Below are 25,507 nucleotides of genomic sequence, written 5' to 3'. Positions count from 1 at the left end.
CCAGCAGCAGAGGATACCCTCTCCTCGCAGGAGAGCAGGCCCACAGCAGAGGATACCCTCTCCTCACAGGAGAGCAGGCCCCCAGCAGAGGATACCCTCTCCTCACAGGAGAGCAGGCCAGCAGCAGAGGATACCCTCTCCTCACAGGAGAGCAGGCCCCCAGCAGAGGATACCCTCTCCTCACAGGAGAGCAGGCCCGCAGCAGAGGATACCCTCTCCTCACAGGAGAGCAGGCCAGCAGCAGAGGATACCCTCTCCTCACAGGAGAGCAGGCCCCCAGCAGAGGATACCCTCTCCTCACAGGAGAGCAGGCCCCCAGCAGAGGATACCCTCTCCTCACAGGAGAGCAGGCCAGCAGCAGAGGATACCCTCTCCTCACGGGAGAGCAGGCCCCCAGCAGAGGATACCCTCTCCTCACAGGAGAGCAGGCCAGCAGCAGAGGATACCCTCTCCTCACGGGAGAGCAGGCCCCCAGCAGAGGATACCCTCTCCTCACGGGAGAGCAGGCCAGCAGCAGAGGATACCCTCTCCTCACAGGAGAGCAGGCCAGCAGCAGAGGATACCCTCTCCTCACAGGAGAGCAGGCCAGCAGCAGAGGATACCCTCTCCTCACAGGAGAGCAGGCCAGCAGCAGAGGATACCCTCTCCTCACAGGAGAGCAGGCCAGCAGCAGAGGATACCCTCTCCTCACAGGAGAGCAGGCCAGCAGCAGAGGATACCCTCTCCTCACAGGAGAGCAGGCCAGCAGCAGAGGATACCCTCTCCTCACAGGAGAGCAGGCCAGCCGCCTCTACACTCTAACCACTAGACTACCTGCCGCCTCTACACTCTAACCACTAGGCTACCTGCCTCCTCTACACTCTAACCACTAGGCTACCTGCCGCCTCTACACTCTAACCACTAGGCTACCTGCCTCCTCTACACTCTAACCACGAGGCTACCTGCCGCCTCTACACTCTAACCACGAGGCTACCTGCCTCCCCACTTTTATCTCTTATTCTTGTCCGTATTGTTGGTCAATTGGGGACTCGTAAGGAAGCATTTCACTATAAAGATGTATTCCACTGTAAGGTCTACATCGGTTGTATTCGGCGCATGTGACAAATAATTTGTATAGCCTCACACCATTAATCTGACCTGAGATCAGTGTGTGTAGCCTGTGGGCAGGATAAAGCCCATCTCAGTGTGAAAGAGTTCTCTCTTATCTACAGTAGCGCTCTCTCTCTCCCTCTCCCTCCCTCCCTCCCTCCCTCCCTCCCTCCTCCTCACTGTATACACCAATGTCGGTCTTCCCCATCTGCAGTGGAAGGTGTCAGAGCTACAGAGGTGTTTGTCAGACCAGGGGACATCCCATCTGCAGTGGAAGGTGTCAGAGCTACAGAGGTGTTTGTCAGACCAGGAGACATCCCATCTGCAGTGGAAGGTGTCAGAGCTACAGAGGTGTTTGTCAGACCAGGAGACATCCCATCTGCAGTGGAAGGTGTCAGAGCTACAGAGGTGTTTGTCAGACCAGGAGACATCCCATCTGCAGTGGAAGGTGTCAGAGCTACAGAGGTGTTTGTCAGACCAGGAGACATCCCATCTGCAGTGGAAGGTGTCAGAGCTACAGAGGTGTTTGTCAGACCAGGGACATCCCATCTGCAGTGGAAGGTGTCAGAGCTACAGAGGTGTTTGTCAGACCAGGAGACATCCCATCTGCAGTGGAAGGTGTCAGAGCTACAGAGGTGTTTGTCAGACCAGGAGACATCCCATCTGCAGTGGAAGGTGTCTGCAGTGGAAGGTGTCAGAGCTACAGAGGTGTTTGTCAGACCAGGGGACATCCCATCTGCAGTGGAAGGTGTCAGAGCTACAGAGGTGTTTGTCAGACCAGGGGACATCCCATCTGCAGTGGAAGGTGTCAGAGCTACAGAGGTGATTGTCAGACCAGGGGACATCCCATCTGCAGTGGAAGGTGTCAGAGCTACAGAGGTGTTTGTCAGACCAGGAGACATCCCATCTGCAGTGGAAGGTGTCAGAGCTACAGAGGTGTTTGTCAGACCAGGAGACATCCCATCTGCAGTGGAAGGTGTCAGAGCTACAGAGGTGTTTGTCAGACCAGGAGACATCCCATCTGCAGTGGAAGGTGTCAGAGCTAGAGGTGTTTGTCAGACCAGGAGACATCCCATCTGCAGTGGAAGGTGTCAGAGCTACAGAGGTGTTTGTCAGACCAGGAGACATCCCATCTGCAGTGGAAGGTGTCAGAGCTAGAGGTGTTTGTCAGACCAGGAGACATCCCATCTGCAGTGGAAGGTGTCAGAGCTACAGAGGTGTTTGTCAGACCAGGGGACATCCCATCTGCAGTGGAAGGTGTCAGAGCTACAGAGGTGTTTGTCAGACCAGGGGACATCCCATCTGCAGTGGAAGGTGTCAGAGCTACAGAGGTGTTTGTCAGACCAGGAGACATCCCATCTGCAGTGGAAGGTGTCAGAGCTAGAGGTGTTTGTCAGACCAGGGGACATCCCATCTGCAGTGGAAGGTGTCAGAGCTACAGAGGTGTTTGTCAGACCAGGGGACATCCCATCTGCAGTGGAAGGTGTCAGAGCTACAGAGGTGTTTGTCAGACCAGGAGACATCCCATCTGCAGTGGAAGGTGTCAGAGCTAGAGGTGTTTGTCAGACCAGGAGACATCCCGAAAAGCCCGTATTCTCACTAACATTCTAAATCAAAAGAGCTAAAAGATCCATAGTATGGCCATCTTAAAACAATTCCACATGTTAGCTCAGTAACCTGGCCAGATTGGACCATCTTAAAACAATTCCACATGTTAGCTCAGTAACCTGGCCAGATTGGACCATCTTAAAACAATTCCACAAGTTAGCTCAGTAACCTGGCCAGATTGGACCATCTTAAAACAATTCCACATGTTAGCTCAGTAACCTGGCCAGATTGGACGATATGTTAACAATTCCATATGTTAGCTCAGTAACCTGGCCAGATTGGACGATATGTTAACAATTCCATATGTTAGCTCAGTAACATGGCCAGATTGTGATTTACAGAACTGAGGCAAATGGTCCATTCTGCGATAGGCCTGCGAGGCTCCGTCAGCCGACAGGTCAACTGCAGCTGTGTATTTGATCATGTGCCAGCGGCAGCAGCCAAGCCTCTCTCAATGTTTAAGAGTGAAGAGACAGGTAGCCCTGCAGTTGTTGAGCGTTCGGCCATTAACCGAAAGGTCGCTGGTTCGAATCCCAGAGACGACTAGGTGAAACATCTGTCAATGTGCCCTTGAGCAATGCACTTAACCCTAATCTCTCCTGTAAATCACATCTCCTAAATGACTCAAATTATTTCAGATGTCACGTAAACAAGATGAGGGAAACATTCTTCTTGCAAGGCATATAAATCTTTAAATCAAACTATTATATTAATCTACCTATTCAAAATAATCATATCATTGTGCGCATACTCGGTGTCAGCCGTGTTCCTATTGGTCAGTCAGTCACCAGAATCGGCTCGCAACACGACATAAAAAGGCTCCAGATTTCTGACACTGAGAACTTAATCAGAGCCTACGACCACACGTAGTGGTACTGAACCAGCAGAGACGTAGTGGTACTGAACCAGCCGAGACGTAGTGGTACTGAACCAGCCGAGACGTAGTGGCACTGAACCAGCCGAGACGTAGTGGCACTGAACCAGCCGAGACGTAGTGGCACTGAACCAGCCGAGACGTAGTGGTACTGAACCAGCCGAGACGTAGTGGTACTGAACCAGCCGAGACGTAGTGGTACTGAACCAGCCGAGACGTAGTGGCACTGAACCAGCCGAGACGTAGTGGCACTGAACCAGCCGAGACGTAGTGGCACTGAACCAGCCGAGACGTAGTGGTACTGAACCAGCCGAGACGTAGTGGTACTGAACCAGCCGAGACGTAGTGGTACTGAACCAGCCGAGACGTAGTGGTACTGGACCAGCCGAGACGTAGTGGTACTGGACCAGCCGAGACGTAGTGGTACTGGACCAGCCGAGACGTAGTGGTACTGAACCAGCCGAGACGTAGTGGTACTGAACCAGCCGAGACGTAGTGGCACTGAACCAGCCGAGACGTAGTGGTACTGAACCAGCCGAGACGTAGTGGTACTGAACCAGCCAAGACGTAGTGGTACTGAACCAGCCAAGACGTAGTGGTACTGAACCAGCCAAGACGTAGTGGTACTGAACCAGCCAAGACGTAGTGGTACTGAACCAGCCAAGACGTGGTGGCACTGAACCAGCCAAGATGTGGTGGTACTGAACCAGCCAAGACGTAGTGGTACTGAACCAGCCAAGACGTAGTGGTACTGAACCAGCCAAGACGTAGTGGTACTGAACCAGCAGACCTAGACCCTGTCTCACTGAACCAGCCAAGACATCCGGCAATCGTTTACCACCTAAGAATTTGTCAACAACGAGGACATTTTGTCTGAGACGGAAATTGTATAGTCTGCAAAGGTCTTAAGGCGTTGTAGAGCCGCGATCTACCAACTAAGGTGTTGTAGAGCCACAATCTACCAACTAAGGCGTTGTAGAGCCACAATCTACCAACTAAGGCGTTGTAGAGCCACGATCTACCAACTAAGGCGTTGTAGAGCCACGATCTACCAACTAAGGCGTTGTAGAGCCACAATCTACCAACTAAGGCGTTGTAGAGCCACAATCTACCAACTAAGGCGTTGTAGAGCCGCGATCTACCAACTAAGGCGTTGTAGAGCCGCGATCTACCAACTAAGGCGTTGTAGAGCCGCGATCTACCAACTAAGGCGTTGTAGAGCCGCGATCTACCAACTAAGGCGTTGTAGAGCCACAATCTACCAACTAAGGCGTTGTAGAGCCACAATCTACCAACTAAGGCGTTGTAGAGCCACAATCTACCAACTAAGGCGTTGTAGAGCCACAATCTACCAACTAAGGCGTTGTAGAGCCACAATCTACCAACTAAGGCGTTGTAGAGCCACAATCTACCAACTAAGGCGTTGTAGAGCCACAATCTACCAACTAAGGCGTTGTAGAGCCACAATCTACCAACTAAGGCGTTGTAGAGCCACAATCTACCAACTAAGGCGTTGTAGAGCCACAATCTACCAACTAAGGCGTTGTAGAGCCACAATCTACCAACTAAGGCGTTGTAGAGCCACAATCTACCAACTAAGGCGTTGTAGAGCCACAATCTACCAAGGCGTTGTAGAGCCACAATCTACCAACTAAGGCGTTGTAGAGCCACAATCTACCAACTAAGGCGTTGTAGAGCCACAATCTACCAACTAAGGCGTTGTAGAGCCACAATCTACCAACTAAGGCGTTGTAGAGCCACAATCTACCAACTAAGGCGTTGTAGAGCCACAATCTACCAACTAAGGCGTTGTAGAGCCACAATCTACCAACTAAGGCGTTGTAGAGCCACAATCTACCAACTAAGGTGTTGTAGAGCCACGATCCACCAACTAAGGTGTTGTAGAGCCGCGATCTACCAAAGAAAGAGAGAGTTGAAAAGTAAATGTCAAATTGGCTTTTTACCAAATTACCTAACAAACCACGTATTCACCCGACACATCCTAAATGACAAACAAACCAAAGAAAAGGCATAGTCTTCAAGCTTTTGACTCAACTTGGCACGAGGGTCTGCTGTACAAATTGATGGAGAGCGGTGTTGGGGGGAAAAACATACGACATTATAAAATCCATGTACACAAACAACAAGTGTGCGGTTCAAATAGTCAAGAAACATACACATTTCTTTCCACAGGGCTGTGGGGCGAGACAGGGATGCAGCTTCAGCCCCACCCTTTTCAACACATATATTAACGAACTGGCACTAGAACAGTCTGCAGCACCCGGCCTCACCCTACTAGAATCTGAAGTCAAATGTCTTCTGTTTGCTGATGATCTGGTGCTTCTGTCACCAACCAAGGAGGGCCTACAGCAGCACCTAGATATTCTGCACAGATTCTGTCAGACCTGGGCCCTGACAGTAAATCTCAGCAAGACAAAAATAATGGTGTTCTAAAAAAGGTCCAGTCGCCATGACCACGAATACAAATTCCACCTAGACACTGTTGCCCTAGAGCACACAAACAACTATACATACCTCAGCCTAAACATCAGCGCCACAGGTAACTTCCACAAAGCTGTGAGCGATCTGAGAGACAAGGCAAGAAGGGCCTTCTATGCCATCAAAAGGAACATAAAAGTTGACATACGCATTAGGATCTGGCTAAAAATACTTGAATCAGTCATAGAGCCCATTGCCCTTTATGGTTGTGAGGTCTGGGGTTCGCTCATCAACCAAGAATTCACAAAATGGGACAACACCATATTGAGACTCTGCATGCAGAATTCTGCAAAAAATATCCTCTGTGTACAACGTAGAACACCAAATAATGCATGCAGAGCAGAATTAGGCCGATACCCGCAAATGATCAAAATCCAGAAAAGAGACGTTAAATTCTACAACCACTTAAAAGGAAGCGATTCCCAAACCTTCCACAACAAACCCCAAAGCAAGCTGGTCCTGGGGCTCTGTTCTCAAACACAAACACACCCTACAGAGAGATGAACCTGGAGAAGAGTCCCCTAAGCAAGCTGGTCCTGGGGCTCTGTTCTCAAACACAAACACACCCTACAGAGCCCCAGGACAGCAATGCAATTAGACCCAATAAAATCATGAGAAAACAAAAAGATAATTACTTGACACATTGGAAAGATTTAACAAAAAAACAGAGCAAACTAGAATGCCATTTGTCCCCAAACAGAGAGTACACAGTGGCAGAATACCTGACCACTGTGACTGAATCAAAACTAAAGAAAGCTTTGACTATGTACAGACTCAGTGAGCATAGCCTTGCTATTGAGAAAGGCCGCCGTAGGCAGACCTGGCTCTCAAGAGAAGAAAGGCTATGTGCTCACTGCCCACAAAATGAGGTGGAAACTGAGTTGCACTTCCTAACCTCCTGCCCAATGTATGACCATATTAGAGACACATATTTCCACAAGAAAAGGTCAACCAGTGAAGAACAGACACCATTGTAAATACAACCCATATTTATGTATATTTATTTTCCTTTTGTACTTTAACTATTTGCATATCATTACAACACTGTATATATATATATAATATGACATTTAAAATGTCTTTATGCTTTGGAACTTTGAGTGTGATGTTTAATGTTAATTTCATTTTTGTTTATAGTCTATTTCACTTGCTTTGGCGATGTTCACATATGTTTCCCGTATCAATAAAGACCTTACATTGAATTGAAATGAGAGAGAGAGGGCTGAATAGGGATCGTTATTCTATTGTCTGAATAGAGCAGGACAGGTACCCCTCTCTGACATTAGACAGGCTGGGGGAGGGGGGTACCTGTGATGTAGATCACTCTATAGACAGGCTGGGGGAGGGGGAGAGGGGGAGGGGGTACCTGTGATGTAGATCACTCTATAGACAGGCTGGGGGAGGGGGAGGGGGGTACCTGTGATGTAGATCACTCTATAGACAGGCTGGGGGAGGGGGGAGGGAGGGGGTACCTGTGATGTAGATCACTCTATAGACAGGCTGGGGGAGGGGGAGGGGGTACCTGTGATGTAGATCACTCTATAGACAGGCTGGGGGAGGGCGAGGGGGTACCTGTGATGTAGATCACTCTATAGACAGGCTGGGGGAGGGGGGAGGGGGGTACCTGTGATGTAGATCACTCTATAGACAGGCTGGGGGAGGGGGAGGGGGAGAGGGGGGGGACCTGTGATGTAGATCACTCTATAGACAGGCTGGGGGAGGGGGAGAGGGTACCTGTGATGTAGATCACTCTATAGACAGGCTGGGGGAGGGGAGGGGAGGTACCTGTGATGTAGATCACTCTATAGACAGGCTGGGGGAGGGGGGGGGGTACCTGTGATGTAGATCACTCTATAGACAGGCTGGGGGAGGGGGAGGGGGTACCTGTGATGTAGATCACTCTATAGACAGGCTGGGGGAGGGGGAGGGAGGGGGTACCTGTGATGTAGATCACTCTATAGACAGGCTGGGGGAGGGGGAGGGGGTACCTGTGATGTAGATCACTCTATAGACAGGCTGGGGGAGGGGAGGGAGGGGGGTACCTGTGATGTAGATCACTCTATAGACAGGCTGGGGGAGGGAGAGGGGGAGGGGGTACCTGTGATGTAGATCACTCTATAGACAGGCTGGGGGAGGGGGAGAGGGGGAGGGGGTACCTGTGATGTAGTTCACTCTATAGACAGGCTGGGGGAGGGTGAGAGGGAGGGGGTACCTGTGATGTAGATCACTCTATAGACAGGCTGGGGGAGGGGGAGGGGGAGAGGGGGTACCTGTGATGTAGATCACTCTATAGACAGGCTGGGGGAGGGGGAGGGGGAGAGGGAGGGGGTACCTGTGATGTAGATCACTCTATAGACAGGCTGGGGGAGGGGTACCTGTGATGTAGATCACTCTATAGACAGGCTGGGGGAGGGGGGAGGGGGTACCTGTGATGTAGATCACTCTATAGACAGGCTGGGGGAGGGGGTACCTGTGATGTAGATCACTCTATAGACAGGCTGGGGGAGGGGGAGAGGGGGGTACCTGTGATGTAGATCACTCTATAGACAGGCTGGGGGAGGGGGAGGGGGGTACCTGTGATGTAGATCACTCTATAGACAGGCTGGGGGAGGGAGAGAGGGGGAGGGGGTACCTGTGATGTAGATCACTCTATAGACAGGCTGGGGGGGGGGGAGAGGGGGGTACCTGTGATGTAGATCACTCTATAGACAGGCTGGGGGAGGGGGAGGGGGTACCTGTGATGTAGATCACTCTATAGACAGGCTGGGGGAGGGGGAGAGGGGGAGGGGGTACCTGTGATGTAGATCACTCTATAGACAGGCTGGGGGAGGGGGGGGAGGGGGTGATGTAGATCACTCTATAGGGCTGGGGGGGAGGGGGGTACCTGTGATGTAGATCACTCTATAGACAGGCTGGGGGGGGGGAGGGGGGGGTACCTGTGATGTAGATCACTCTATAGACAGGCTGGGGGAGGGGGAGGGGGAGGGGGTACCTGTGATGTAGATCACTCTATAGACAGGCTGGGGGAGGGGGGGGGAGGGGGTACCTGTGATGTAGATCACTCTATAGACAGGCTGGGGGGGGGGGACCTGTGATGTAGATCACTCTATAGACAGGCTGGGGGAGGGGGAGGGGGTACCTGTGATGTAGATCACTCTATAGACAGGCTGGGGGAGGGGGGGGGGGTACCTGTGATGTAGATCACTCTATAGACAGGCTGGGGAGGGAGGGGGAGGGGGTACCTGTGATGTAGATCACTCTATAGACAGGCTGGGGGAGGGAGAGGGGGAGGGGGTACCTGTGATGTAGATCACTCTATAGACAGGCTGGGGGAGGGGGGAGGGGGTACCTGTGATGTAGTTCACTCTATAGACAGGCTGGGGGAGGGGGGAGGGGGGTACCTGTGATGTAGATCACTCTATAGACAGGCTGGGGGAGGGGGGAGGGGGTACCTGTGATGTAGATCACTCTATAGACAGGCTGGGGGAGGGGGAGGGGGTACCTGTGATGTAGATCACTCTATAGACAGGCTGGGGAGGGGGAGAGGGGGGTACCTGTGATGTAGATCACTCTATAGACAGGCTGGGGGAGGGGGAGAGGGGGTACCTGTGATGTAGATCACTCTATAGACAGGCTGGGGGAGGGGGAGGGAGGATGGGTACCTGTGATGTAGATCACTCTATAGACAGGCTGGGGGAGGGGGGGGAGGGGGTACCTGTGATGTAGATCACTCTATAGACAGGCTGGGGGAGGGGGAGGGGGTACCTGTGATGTAGATCACTCTATAGACAGGCTGGGGGAGGGGGAGGGGGTACCTGTGATGTAGATCACTCTATAGACAGGCTGGGGGAGGGGGAGGGGGTACCTGTGATGTAGATCACTCTATAGACAGGCTGGGGGGAGGGAGAGGGGGAGGGGGGTACCTGTGATGTAGATCACTCTATAGACAGGCTGGGGGAGGGGGAGGGGGGTACCTGTGATGTAGATCACTCTATAGACAGGCTGGGGGGGGGGGGGGGTACCTGTGATGTAGATCACTCTATAGACAGGCTGGGGGAGGGGAGAGGGGGAGGGGGGTACCTGTGATGTAGATCACTCTATAGACAGGCTGGGGGAGGGGGATGTAGATCACTCTATAGGGCTGGGGGAGGGGGAGAGGGGGGGGTACCTGTGATGTAGATCACTCTATAGACAGGCTGGGGGGGGGAGAGGGGGAGGGGGTACCTGTGATGTAGATCACTCTATAGACAGGCTGGGGGAGGGGAGAGGGGGTACCTGTGATGTAGATCACTCTATAGACAGGCTGGGGGAGGGGAGGGGGACCTGTGATGTAGATCACTCTATAGACAGGCTGGGGGAGGGGGGAGGGGGTACCTGTGATGTAGATCACTCTATAGACAGGCTGGGGGAGGGGGAGGGGGGGGGGTACCTGTGATGTAGATCACTCTATAGACAGGCTGGGGGAGGGGGAGGGGGAGGGGTACCTGTGATGTAGATCACTCTATAGACAGGCTGGGGGAGGGGGAGGGGGTACCTGTGATGTAGATCACTCTATAGACAGGCTGGGGGAGGGGGAGGGGGGGGGGGTACCTGTGATGTAGATCACTCTATAGACAGGCTGGGGGGAGGGGGGAGGGGGTACCTGTGATGTAGATCACTCTATAGACAGGCTGGGGGGAGAGGGGAGGGGGTACCTGTGATGTAGATCACTCTATAGACAGGCTGGGGGAGGGGGAGGGGGGAGGGGGTACCTGTGATGTAGATCACTCTATAGACAGGCTGGGGGAGGGGAGGGGGGGGGGTACCTGTGATGTAGATCACTCTATAGACAGGCTGGGGGAGGGGAGAGGGAGGGGGTACCTGTGATGTAGATCACTCTATAGACAGGCTGGGGGAGAGGGGGGGGGGGTACCTGTGATGTAGATCACTCTATAGACAGGCTGGGGGAGGGGAGGGGAGGGGGTACCTGTGATGTAGATCACTCTATAGACAGGCTGGGGGAGGGGGAGAGGGGGGGTACCTGTGATGTAGATCACTCTATAGACAGGCTGGGGGAGGGGGAGGGGGGTACCTGTGATGTAGATCACTCTATAGACAGGCTGGGGGAGGGGGGAGGGGGGTACCTGTGATGTAGATCACTCTATAGACAGGCTGGAGGAGGGGGGGGAGGGGGTACCTGTGATGTAGATCACTCTATAGACAGGCTGGGGGAGGGGGAGGGGGGGGTACCTGTGATGTAGATCACTCTATAGACAGGCTGGGGGAGGGGGAGGGGGAGGGGGGTACCTGTGATGTAGATCACTCTATAGACAGGCTGGGGGAGGGGAGGGGGGGGGGGGGGGAGGGGGAGAGGGGGAGGGGGGGTACCTGTGATGTAGATCACTCTATAGACAGGCTGGGGGAGGGGGAGAGGGGGGGGGTACCTGTGATGTAGATCACTCTATAGACAGGCTGGGGGAGGGGGAGGGGGGTACCTGTGATGTAGATCACTCTATAGACAGGCTGGGGGAGGGGGAGAGGGGGGGGTACCTGTGATGTAGATCACTCTATAGACAGGCTGGGGGGGAGGGGGTACCTGTGATGTAGATCACTCTATAGACAGGCTGGGGGAGGGGAGAGGGGGAGGGGGTACCTGGGATGTAGATCACTCTATAGACAGGCTGGGGGAGGGGGAGGGGGTACCTGTGATGTAGATCACTCTATAGACAGGCTGGGGGAGGGGGAGAGGGGGGGGGGTACCTGGGATGTAGATCACTCTATAGACAGGCTGGGGGAGGGGGAGGGGGTACCTGTGATGTAGATCACTCTATAGACAGGCTGGGGGAGGGGGGGGGAGGGGGTACCTGTGATGTAGATCACTCTATAGACAGGCTGGGGGAGGGGGAGAGGGGGAGGGGGGTACCTGTGATGTAGATCACTCTATAGACAGGCTGGGGGAGGGGGAGGGGGTACCTGTGATGTGATGTAGATCACTCTATAGACAGGCTGGGGGAGGGGAGGGGGGAGGGGGTACCTGTGATGTAGATCACTCTATAGACAGGCTGGGGGAGGGGGAGGGGGTACCTGTGATGTAGATCACTCTATAGACAGGCTGGGGGAGGGGGAGGGGGGAGGGGGTACCTGTGATGTAGTTCACTCTATAGACAGGCTGGGGGAGGGGGAGAGGGGGAGGGGGTACCTGTGATGTAGATCACTCTATAGACAGGCTGGGGGGGGGGGGGTACCTGTGATGTAGATCACTCTATAGACAGGCTGGGGGAGGGGAGAGGGGGAGGGGGTACCTGTGATGTAGATCACTCTATAGACAGGCTGGGGGAGGGGGAGAGGGGGAGGGGGGTACCTGTGATGTAGATCACTCTATAGACAGGCTGGGGGAGGGGGAGGGGGGTACCTGTGATGTAGATCACTCTATAGACAGGCTGGGGGAGGGGGAGAGGGGGAGGGGGGTACCTGTGATGTAGTTCACTCTATAGACAGGCTGGGGGAGGGGAGAGGGGGAGGGGGTACCTGTGATGTAGATCACTCTATAGACAGGCTGGGGGGGGGGGGGGGTACCTGTGATGTAGATCACTCTATAGACAGGCTGGGGGAGGGGGAGAGGGGAGGGGGTACCTGTGATGTAGATCACTCTATAGACAGGCTGGGGGAGGGGAGAGGGGGAGGGGGTACCTGTGATGTAGATCACTCTATAGACAGGCTGGGGGAGGGGGAGAGGGTACCTGTGATGTAGATCACTCTATAGACAGGCTGGGGGAGGGAGAGGGGGGGGGGGTACCTGTGATGTAGATCACTCTATAGACAGGCTGGGGGAGGGGGAGGGGGGTACCTGTGATGTAGATCACTCTATAGACAGGCTGGGGGAGGGGGGGGGGGAGGGGGTACCTGTGATGTAGATCACTCTATAGACAGGCTGGGGGAGGGAGGAGGGGGGAGGGGGGTACCTGTGATGTAGATCACTCTATAGACAGGCTGGGGGAGGGGGGGGGGGGAGGGGGTACCTGTGATGTAGATCACTCTATAGACAGGCTGGGGGAGGGGGAGGGGGTACCTGTGATGTAGATCACTCTATAGACAGGCTGGGGGAGGGTGAGAGGGAGGGGGGTACCTGTGATGTAGATCACTCTATAGACAGGCTGGGGGAGGGGAGGGGGGTACCTGTGTAGATGATCAGACAAGGCAGAGAGACCAGGAGCTCCAGTCCCAGAATCCCTAGCAGCAGATAAACAGGAAGATGACCCGCCTCTGGCAGATCAGCTGACATGACCACCAACACCGCCGTGTTCCCTACACACACACACACACACACACACACACACACACACACACACACACACGTCCAAGTGTAAAAGGTAAGCTTAATGTGTGTCTCCTCTGTGTGGTAGGAGGTGGACCCGCTGTAAAACATTCAACTGTAGGAGAACTAACCAACAACTACACAGAGACGAGTACCAGGATGTGAACCTGCAGGATTTATGGATTTATCATTGAACCTTTATTTAACAAGTCAGTTAAGAACTGATTCTTATTGACAACGACGGCCAAACCCGGACGACGATGGGCCAATTATGCACCGCCGGATGTGATACAGCCTGGATTCGAACCAAGGACTGTCGTGATGCCTATTGCACTGAGATGCAGGTGTACCTGCAGAGTGGATGAGGAAGGGCAGGTGTTTCAGGGTGCGGTTGTCTCTGTAGAAACGGAGGTATCCTCTGCCCCTCACTCGGCTGTGGTGATGCTGAACACACACACCAAACAACAACACACACAGCCACACAAACACCTTCCCAATCACCACCACACTCTGCCCCCGAACATGACCCAACACACGGACACACTCCTCCCGGCCAACCTCCAACACACACACTACGGCAACACACACACTCAGAGACACATACACCACCTGGGGACACAGAGAGAACCTGTCAGACAAAACATGGACGAGTTGATTATTTATGTGTGTGTGTGTGTGTGTGTTTCCACTACAACAGGGATGTGTGTGTGTGTGTGTTTCCACTACAACAGGGATGTGTGTGTGTGTGTTTCCACTACAACAGGGATGTGTGTGTGTGTGTTTCCACTACAACAGGGATGTGTGTGTGTGTTTACACTACAACAGGGGTGTGTGTGTGTGTTTACACTACAACAGGGATGTGTGTGTGTGTTTACACTACAACAGGGGTGTGTGTGTTTACACTACAACAGGGATGTGTGTGTGTGTTTACACTACAACAGGGATGTGTGTGTGTGTTTACACTACAACAGGGATGTGTGTGTGTGTTTACACTACAACAGGGATGTGTGTGTGTGTTTACACTACAACAGGGGTGTGTGTGTGTGTTTACACTACAACAGGGGTGTGTGTGTGTGTTTACACTACAACAGGGATGTGTGTGTGTGTTTACACTACAACAGGGATGTGTGTGTGTGTTTACACTACAACAGGGATGTGTGTGTGTGTGTTTACACTACAACAGGGATGTGTGTGTGTGTGTTTACACTACAACAGGGATGTGTGTGTGTGTTTACACTACAACAGGGGTGTGTGTGTGTTTACACTACAACAGGGATGTGTGTGTGTGTTTACACTACAACAGGGGTGTGTGTGTGTGTTTACACTACAACAGGGATTTGTGTGTGTGTTTACACTACAACAGGGATGTGTGTGTGTGTTTACACTACAACAGGGGTGTGTGTGTTTACACTACAACAGGGATGTGTGTGTGTGTTTACACTACAACAGGGGTGTGTGTGTGTGTTTACACTACAACAGGGGTGTGTGTGTGTGTGTTTACACTACAACAGGGATGTGTGTGTGTGTTTACACTACAACAGGGATGTGTGTGTGTGTGTTTACACTACAACAGGGATGTGTGTGTGTGTTTACACTACAACAGGGGTGTGTGTGTGTGTTTACACTACAACAGGGATGTGTGTGTGTGTTTACACTACAACAGGGGTGTGTGTGTGTGTTTACACTACAACAGGGATTTGTGTGTGTGTTTACACTACAACAGGGATGTGTGTGTGTGTTTACACTACAACAGGGGTGTGTGTGTGTGTTTACACTACAACAGGGATGTGTATACCTGCAGCAGCAACAGCAGGACAGCAGGACAGTGTGTGGGGAGAGTTTTGAATTCTCTCCTGATAGCAGACTGCAGGGCATCATGGGAGATCAGCGGTCCGTCCACTAAAGGGTCCTCCTCAACACTCTGAGACACATCTACTGATGAACTGACCTGTCTCACACACACACACACACACACACACACACACACACACAGATCAGCTTTGCACTTTATCATGGTTAAACTCAAGAATGGACTCTTGGATTTACACAACGGAAAATATATATTTACACTTTAAATTGTAAATCAAATCCAATGTTATTTGTCACATGTGCCTCACAGTGAAACGCTGAATACAACAGGTGTAGTAGACCTCACAGTGAAATGCTGAATACAACAGGTTTAGTAGACCTCACAGTGAAATGCTGATTACAACAGGTGTAGTAGACCTCACAGTGAAATGCTGAATACAACAGGTGTAGTAGACCTCACAGTGAAATGCTGAATACAACAGGTGTAGTAGACCTCACAGTGAAATGCTGAATACAACAGGTGTAGTAGACCTCACAGTGAAATGCTGAATACAACAGGTGTAGTAGACCTCACAGTGAAATGCTGACTGACAAGACCTTAACCAACAACGCAGTTGAGAAAAAAAAGAAAGTACAATGTAGGTAGTTAAATAAAAATAAATAAAATAAAGGGATGTCATTGTCTCATCGCCAGCTACTCCTGTGGCGGGCCAGGCGCAGTGCGCGCTAACCAAGTTCTCCAGGTGCACGGTGTCCCCTCCGACACACTGGTGCGGCTGGCTTCCGGATTGGATGCGCGCTGTGTTAAGAAGCAGTGCGGCTTGGTTGGGTTGTGTATCGGAGGACGCATGACTTTCAACCTTCGTCTCTCCCGAGCCCGTACGGGAGTTGTAGCGATGAGACAAGATAGTAACTACTAACAATTGGACACCACGAAATTGGGGAGAAAAGGTGGTAAAATAAAAAAGTGACTATGCAAAGATAATAACAGAGAGTGGCAGTGGTATGAAAGAGGGGGAATGTAAATAGTGGCCATTTGATTAGATGTTCAGCAGTATTACAGCTTGGGGGTAGAAACTGTTTAGAAGCCTCTTGGACCTGGACTTGGGGCTCCGGTACCGCTTGCCGTATATCCTCACTTGATCTATTTTGTATAATGTATATAAAGTGTAAATTCTGTCTCGGCATGTTGTCTATGGCTAGCAGCACCATATCACACCACATCGCCAAGTCAAATTCTGAGTATGTGTAAAATGTACGAATAAAGGGGTTTCTGAAAGGTTGTGACTCTTGAGTTTATCAGTGGTTTAAAGTATATTTACTTTTACTCAAATATGACAATTGTGTTCTTTGTCCACCAGTGGAGTGTATAGACTTCTAGCTAACCCAACAGCGCCCCCCAGCGGGCGACAAGGTGCCAACACACAACCCGAGAGAAACAACAAGGACTTGGCTCACTAACGTCCCGTCTCAGTCTCACCTTGTAGAGAAAAGACAGCATATGAGCTGCAACGTTTTCAAATGTCCTATTCGCTGAAGACTCGGTGGTTTTGTTTAATCTCAGATAGTTATGTATCTACCGAGCTATATATCGCCTTCTTCCGGTCTATACCTAATGGAAGGATAACTTACAAGCTCACCGACTGGCTACCTAATGTTATCAGTTAGTGTCTGGACCACAATACGGAACAGTTCAGTATCGTGACTTACTGCATGGTGCGACATCCCTTCCGATTCCATGGTGTGTTGAAGTCGCACAGGTTAACTCGTCAAGAGAAAGGTTTATAAAGCTAAATACACACAGAATGTTTCATTTAAAAAGCGTCTGTTTTAGCGGATAGCCTCATACTCTGCTTCCACGTGACAGCGGTGTTCCTCTGTTATTGGTCCGGTCGGGCAGCCCACTGCTCCATATACGGCTCCACCTTGTAGTTTTCTCTGTTGCGTTTCACCCCCGATTACAAATAATTATCTTCCTTTCAATCATTTCCAAGACCACACAAAAAGGTTTTTAACATTGTTTGTTTGATATTGTACCATGAAATACAATATAACCTCCTGTCTGTAGTTACAGTGAGAGGATTCATGTATCTGTCGACGAGGACTGTGTTGTTTTAAATGATAAAAGGTAAGAGACCTCGCTGTCTGTAAATTCAGTGTCTGGATATTTAGGTTTGATGTGCAGTAAGACCAAAGATGTGTATAACTGACCCTGTGGTGCCGCTGCCAACGTTTATTGTGTTACCATTTGACTCTGTCTCTACCATTACCATCCACAGGAAGGCAACTTTTTCCCGACTGCCTCGGCTTGTGTCAAACAAGTGGATGGCCACCAGGTTGTGCCAATACCCCACGCATCATTTATCATAGCCTTGGTTGTGTATACAGTCTATGTCGACCTTCAGCGTTATGATTGATGAGTGCAGAACAGCAGCATTGTTAGGAGACCTGTTGAAGCTATGAGTTTGTCTCAAATGGCACCCTATTCCATACATAGTGAACTACTTTTGGCCCTAGATGATACAATAGACTCAAGAATAAAACAGAGCTCACAGACAGAGCCGCGGGAAGCAGGGAGCTGAAGGTGATGCAGCATCCCCAGTACAGCTGTTTGTAGGGAGGAAACAAATCTGTGTCCCCCACCAGAAAAAACCCTCAGCACCCCCAAACTACTTCCCGCGGCTCTACTCACAGATGACCAAGAGATATCAGACAACGCATTGAACATATTGTCATTTTATTGATAAACACACATTGCTATAAAAGCTATGAAGCTGGATCAATTCAGTTTGTCCTTTAGGAAATGTCAGCAGAAAGAACAGTCTAAAGTAGCTTCCTCTCCTCTCTTCTGTCCTCCTCTCTAATCTCTCATCCCCTCTCCTCTCTCTTCCTCTCCCATCCCATCTTCCTCTCGAATCTCCTCTCCCATCCCATCCCCTCCTCTCCTCCTCCCCTCCCTTCTCCTCTCCACATCTATCCAAAGCATTTGATTGGTGTAAGAAATAGGCCTAAAAATGCCACAGGACAAGAGACTGGGCATAAACAGGAAGCAACAGATAACTTTGTCTCATTCATTGGTTGTTCTTAGATGTAAAGGTCCAATCAGGTGAGAGAAAGAGGGAAGGGCAGGTCAATGTGTAGTAATATTTGCTGGTATAGGACTGTGCTTCACGTTGAACTAAAACAACTCACACACACATGCACACAAACACACACACACGTAAACACTACACGTGTGCTATCCCTCTCACTCTCGTCTTAAGGCAGAGTATGATGCAAAGCTCTAAAACACGTCAGAATATCCTTGGTATTAAATGGTAATAATAACATCCAATAATAACTAAAGCGATCATGCATCCTTATTGCTCTCAGAGTAATGAACGCAGCATAATGATGTACATGATGATCAGGTGAACATTAGAATAAAGACAAAGCTTTTATCATTACACAACAACATGGAGGAGAGGCATACGGTAACCATAACAACTATATGTGGTAGTCAGGGCTGTCGCTAGGTAACACAGCCTAACTACCGTTACGTTAACAAAAACAACTAACACGGTCTTCGTTCATGCAAAATACTTAAAACACAAAACAGAGTTATTAAGGCATTATGATTGTGAGTGAACAGTAGCATTTAGCAGTTAGCATCCGTTAGCATTTATCATTTAGCTAATTTGACAGTAAGGTAGGTAGCTACTACATTCCAACTGCTGCTGGTGTTAGCATGTAGCATGTGTCTGAGTGTGCTGTTGTAGATCAGTGGTTGTGCTTCAGGTCTCTGTAATTAAGTCAGTCTGGGAAAAACTGGTTGATCAGCTACAACGCTAGCACTTAGCAGTTAGCCTCCATTAGCATCAGTTAGCATCAGACAGTTCAGTCTCCATGACATCATCTGGGAGAAGTTTGTGTGCCCAGTTAAGAGAATTCCACAGCGTTCCAGAATGTTGTGAAGGGTTCCAGATGCAGGCTGTAGCCAATCACAGCGTAGTCGGCTGGCCAACTGCTGCAACCAGGAAGTGACAGAGATGACATGAGGTTTGATGATCAGTTATAACAACAATACATTAGTGGTGCAGTTATAATAGTTATGTGTGTGTGTGTGTGTCTGTAGGTTTTGTTTGTCTCAGCAGTGAATTCATTAGGTGTGTGTGTGTCTGTAGGTTTTGTTTGTCTCAGCAGTGAATTCATTAGGTGTGTGTGTGTGTGTGTGTCCATAGGTTTTGTTAGTCTCAGCAGTGAATTCATTAGGTGTGTGTGTGTGTGTGTGTGTGTGTGTGTCTGTAGGTTTTGTTTGTCTCAGCAGTGAATTCATTAGGTGTGTGTGTGTGTGTCCGTAGGTTTTGTTTGTCTCAGCAGTGAATTCATTAGGTGTGTGTGTCTCACCGTGTGATGTGGCATAGCAGTCGTGACAGCTCAGCAGTGAATTCATTAGGTGTGTGTGTCTCACCGTGTGATGTGGCATAGCAGTCGTGACAGCTCAGCAGTGAATTCATTAGGTGTGTGTGTGTCCGTAGGTTTTGTTTGTCTCAGCAGTGAATTCATTAGGTGTGTGTGTCTCACCGTGTGATGTGGCATAGCAGTCGTGACAGCTCAGCAGCCCGTTACGGATCCTAACTTCTGTTCCTGAACTGGTGTCACCTAGCTGTACCTTACACACTCCACACTAACAAACACACAGAAAGGTGTGAGAGCAGAGTGTGTGTGTGTGTGTGTGTGTGTGTGTGTGTGTGTGTGTGTGTGTGTGTGTGTACCTTAAAGCAGGTTAGGTGGAAGTACAGGCCCAGCGTGTCGATGTTCATAGCTGTTCCTTTCCCCAGCGCCTGATTGCAACCTGAACACTGACGCTTACCACTCACACACCTATACACACACACTCACACAAATATACACACACACGCACACACACACACACACAAATATACACACACACTCACACAAATATACACACACACGCACACACACACACAGATATACACACACACACGCGAAAACAAAATAACATTTAACTGCTGCAAATCAAATCAAATGTTATTAGTCAAATGCGCCGAATACAACAGGTCTGTAGACCTCACAATGAAATGCAGACTGACCAGCCCTTAACCAACAGGTGTAGACCTGACAATGAAATGCTGACTGACCAGCCCTTAACCAACAGGTGTAGTAGACCTCACAGTGAAATGCAGACTGACCAGCCCTTAACCAACAGGTGTAGACCTCACAGTGAAATGCAGACTGACCAGCCCTTAACCAACAGGTGTAGACCTCACAGTGAAATGCTGACTGACCAGCCCTTAACCAACAGGTGTAGACCTCACAGTGAAATGCAGACTGACCAGACCTTAACATACAGGTGTAGACATCACAGTGAAATGCTGACTGCCCAGCCCTTAACCAACAGGTGTAGACCTCACACTTTGGGGGGTAAATGTTGGCTGACTGACTGTTGGCTTTGGGGGGTAGAAGCTGTTGGCTTGGGGGGTAAAGCTGTTGGCTTGGGGGTAGAAGCTGTTTAGAAGCCTCTTGGAACTTGGCTTGACGCTCCGACCGCTTGCAGTGCGGTAGGAAATGCTTGGGTGGCTGGAGTCTTTGACAATTTCTTAGGGCCTTCCTCTGACACCGCCTGGTATAGAGGTCCTGGATGGCAGGAAGCTTGGCCCAGTGATATATGGGCCTTACACTACCCTCTGTAGTGCCTTGCGGTCGGAGGCCGAGCAGTTGCCATACCAGGCAGTGCTCTCGATGGTGCAGCTGTTGAACTTTTTGAGGATCTGAGTACCCATGACAAATCTTTTCAATCTCCTGAGGGGGAAAAGGTGTGGTCGTGCTCCTCTTCACGACCGTTTTGGTGTGTTTGCACCATTCTAGTGTGTTGATGATGTGGACACCAAGGAACTCTCTCAACCTCCTCCACGACAGCCCCGTTGATGAGAATGGGGGCGTTTTCTCTCTCGATTAAACAGTTTTCCCCAAATAAACGACTGCGATGAAAAAACAACCGGGTTCCTGTTAAATGAAACAACTTCCTTTCCATGTTCTACAGTCTATATATAAACACCTGTTAAACAGAACAAAACATCTCATACAGCCTATACCATAACATACAGGCTACAGGCTACAGGCTACAGGCTCACACAGGCTGAAATGTCTATATATAAACACCTGTTAAACAGAACAAAACATCTCATAACCTATACCATAACATACAGGCTACAGGCTACACAGGCTACAGTCTACTAGTCAACATACAGTATATATGTTAAACAGAACAAAACATCTCATACAGCCTATACCATAACATACAGGCTACAGGCTACTAGTCAACATACAGTATATATATAAACACCTGTTAAACAGAACAAAACATCTCATACAGCCTATACCATAACATACAGGCTACAGGCTACTAGTCAACATACAGTATATATATAAACACCTGTTAAACAGAACAAAACATCTCATACAGCCTATACCATAACATACAGGCTACAGGCTACATACAGGCTACAGGCTACTAGTCAACATACAGTATATATATAAACACCTGTTAAACAGAACAAAACATCTCATACAACCTATACCATAACATACAGGCTACAGGCTACATACAGGCTACAGTCTACAGTCTACTAGTCAACATACAGTCTATATATAAACACCTGTTAAACAGAACAAAACATCTCATACAACCTATACCATAACATACAGGCTACAGGCTACATACAGGCTACAGGCTACTAGTCAACATACAGTCTACATATAAACACCTGTTAAACAGAACAAAACATCTCATACAGCCTATACCATAACATACAGGCTACAGGCTACTAGTCAACATACAGTCTATATATAAACACCTGTTAAACAGAACAAAACATCTCATACAACCTATACCATAACATACAGGCTACAGGCTACATACAGGCTACAGTCTACTAGTCAACATACAGTATATATATAAACACCTGTTAAACAGAACAAAACATCTCATACAGCCTATACCATAACATACAGGCTACAGGCTACATACAGGCTACAGGCTACTAGTCAACATACAGTCTATATATAACCACCTGTTAAACAGAACAAAACATCTCATACAACCTATACCATAACATACAGGCTACAGGCTACTAGTCAACATACAGTATATATATAAACACCTGTTAAACAGAACAAAACATCTCATACAGCCTATACCATAACATACAGGCTACAGGCTACATACAGGCTACAGTCTACTAGTCAACATACAGTATATATATAAACACCTGTTAAACAGAACAAAACATCTCATACAGCCTATACCATAACATACAGGCTACAGGCTACTAGTCAACATACAGTATATATATAAACAACTGTTAAACAGAACAAAACATCTCATACAGCCTATACCATAACATACAGGCTACAGGCTACATACAGGCTACAGGCTACTAGTCAACATACAGTATATATATAACCACCTGTTAAACAGAACAAAACATCTCATACAACCTATACCATAACATACAGGCTACAGGCTACATACAGGCTACAGTCTACTAGTCAACATACAGTATATATATAAACACCTGTTAAACAGAACAAAACATCTCATACAACCTATACCATAACATACAGGCTACAGGCTACATACAGGCTACAGGCTACTAGTCAACATACAGTCTACATATAAACACCTGTTAAACAGAACAAAACATCTCATACAGCCTATACCATAACATACAGGCTACAGGCTACTAGTCAACATACAGTCTATATATAAACACCTGTTAAACAGAACAAAACATCTCATACAACCTATACCATAACATACAGGCTACAGGCTACATACAGGCTACAGTCTACTAGTCAACATACAGTATATATATAAACACCTGTTAAACAGAACAAAACATCTCATACAGCCTATACCATAACATACAGGCTACAGGCTACATACAGGCTACAGGCTACTAGTCAACATACAGTCTATATATAACCACCTGTTAAACAGAACAAAACATCTCATACAACCTATACCATAACATACAGGCTACAGGCTACTAGTCAACATACAGTATATATATAAACCTGTTAAACAGAACAAAACATCTCATACAGCCTATACCATAACATACAGGCTACAGGCTACATACAGGCTACAGTCTACTAGTCAACATACAGTATATATATAAACACCTGTTAAACAGAACAAAACATCTCATACAGCCTATACCATAACATACAGGCTACAGGCTACTAGTCAACATACAGTATATATATAAACAACTGTTAAACAGAACAAAACATCTCATACAGCCTATACCATAACATACAGGCTACAGGCTACATACAGGCTACAGTACTAGTCAACATACAGTATATATATAACCACCTGTTAAACAGAACAAAACATCTCATACAACCTATACCATAACATACAGGCTACAGGCTACATACAGGCTACAGGCTACTAGTCAACATACAGTATATATATAACCACCTGTTAAACAGAACAAAACATCTCATACAGCCTATACCATAACATACAGGCTACAGGCTACATACAGGCTACAGGCTACAGGCTACTAGTCAACATACAGTATATATATAAACACCTGTTAAACAGAACAAAACATCTCATACAGCCTATACCATAACATACAGGCTACAGGCTACATACAGGCTACAGTCTACAGGCTACTAGTCAACATACAGTATATATATATAAACAACTGTTAAACAGAACAAAACATCTCATACAGCCTATACCATAACATACAGGCTACAGGCTACATACAGGCTACAGTCTACTAGTCAACATACAGTCTATATATAAACACCTGTTAAACAGAACAAAACATCTCATACAGCCTATACCATAACATACAGGCTACAGGCTACATACAGGCTACAGTCTACTAGTCAACATACAGTCTATATATAAACACCTGTTAAACAGAACAAAACATCTCATACAGCCTATACCATAACATACAGGCTACAGGCTACTAGTCAACATACAGTATATATATAACCACCTGTTAAACAGAACAAAACATCTCATACAGCCTATACCATAACATACAGGCTACAGGCTACATACAGGCTACAGTCTACTAGTCAACATACAGTCTACAGGCTACATACAGGCTACAGGCTACATACAGGCTACAGTCTACTAGTCAACATACAGTATATATATAAACACCTGTTAAACAGAACAAAACATCTCATACAGCCTATACCATAACATACAGGCTACAGGCTACATACAGGCTACATACAGGCTACAGTCTACTAGTCAACATACAGTATATATATAAACACCTGTTAAACAGAACAAAACATCTCATACAGCCTATACCATAACATACAGGCTACAGGCTACTAGTCAACATACAGTCTATATATAAACACCTGTTAAACAGAACAAAACATCTCATACAGCCTATACCATAACATACAGGCTACAGGCTACATACAGGCTACAGGCTACTAGTCAACATACAGTATATATATAAACACCTGTTAAACAGAACAAAACATCTCATACAGCCTATACCATAACATACAGGCTACAGGCTACTAGTCAACATACAGTCTATATATAAACACCTGTTAAACAGAACAAAACATCTCATACAGCCTATACCATAACATACAGGCTACAGGCTACATACAGGCTACAGGCTACTAGTCAACATACAGTATATATATAAACACCTGTTAAACAGAACAAAACATCTCATACAGCCTATACCATAACATACAGGCTACAGGCTACAGGCTACAGGCTACAGTCAACATACAGTATATATATAAACACCTGTTAAACAGAACAAAACATCTCAGTCCATAACATACAGGCTACAGGCTACATACAGGCTACAGTCTACTAGTCAACATACAGTATATATATAAACACCTGTTAAACAGAACAAAACATCTCATACAGCCTATACCATAACATACAGGCTACAGGCTACTAGTCAACATACAGGCTACAGGCTACTAGTCAACATACAGGCTACAGTCTACTAGTCAACATACAGTATATATATAAACACCTGTTAAACAGAAAAAAACATCTCATACAGCCTATACCATAACATACAGGCTACAGGCTACTAGTCAACATACAGGCTACAGTCTACTAGTCAACATACAGTATATATATAAACACCTGTTAAACAGAACAAAACATCTCATACAACCTATACCATAACATACAGGCTACAGGCTACATACAGGCTACAGTCTACTAGTCAACATACAGTATATATATAAACACCTGTTAAACAGAACAAAACATCTCATACAGCCTATACCATAACATACAGGCT

The 25,507-nt window shown here is 48.3% G+C and overlaps 1 protein-coding gene and 1 pseudogene across 1 annotated transcript in view; both read right to left on the bottom strand.

Annotated features, from left to right (window-relative positions):
* Positions 1-17,039, bottom strand: part of LOC135530749 (transmembrane protein 192-like) — a 34,324-nt gene extending 17,285 nt beyond the window's left edge. Inside the window, exons 1-4 of the mRNA XM_064958948.1 lie at positions 16,884-17,039; positions 15,160-15,312; positions 13,715-13,973; positions 13,226-13,354 (exon numbers count right to left, since the gene is read on the bottom strand). Of these exons, the coding sequence (XP_064815020.1) occupies positions 13,226-13,354; positions 13,715-13,973; positions 15,160-15,312; positions 16,884-16,913 (571 nt within the window). The 5' untranslated portion in view covers positions 16,914-17,039. The remainder of the gene's footprint in view (positions 1-13,225; positions 13,355-13,714; positions 13,974-15,159; positions 15,313-16,883) is intronic.
* A 1,692-nt stretch (positions 17,040-18,731) lies between these two features.
* Positions 18,732-25,507, bottom strand: part of LOC135530748 (LIM and calponin homology domains-containing protein 1-like) — a 92,011-nt pseudogene continuing 85,235 nt past the window's right edge.

This window comes from Oncorhynchus masou, unplaced genomic scaffold, assembly GCF_036934945.1.
Source record: "Oncorhynchus masou masou isolate Uvic2021 unplaced genomic scaffold, UVic_Omas_1.1 unplaced_scaffold_1412, whole genome shotgun sequence".
In the NCBI taxonomy this organism is placed as follows: domain Eukaryota; kingdom Metazoa; phylum Chordata; class Actinopteri; order Salmoniformes; family Salmonidae; genus Oncorhynchus; species Oncorhynchus masou.
The sequence above is the reverse complement of the archived record's forward strand: the minus strand, read 5'-3'. Positions and strand labels throughout refer to the sequence as shown.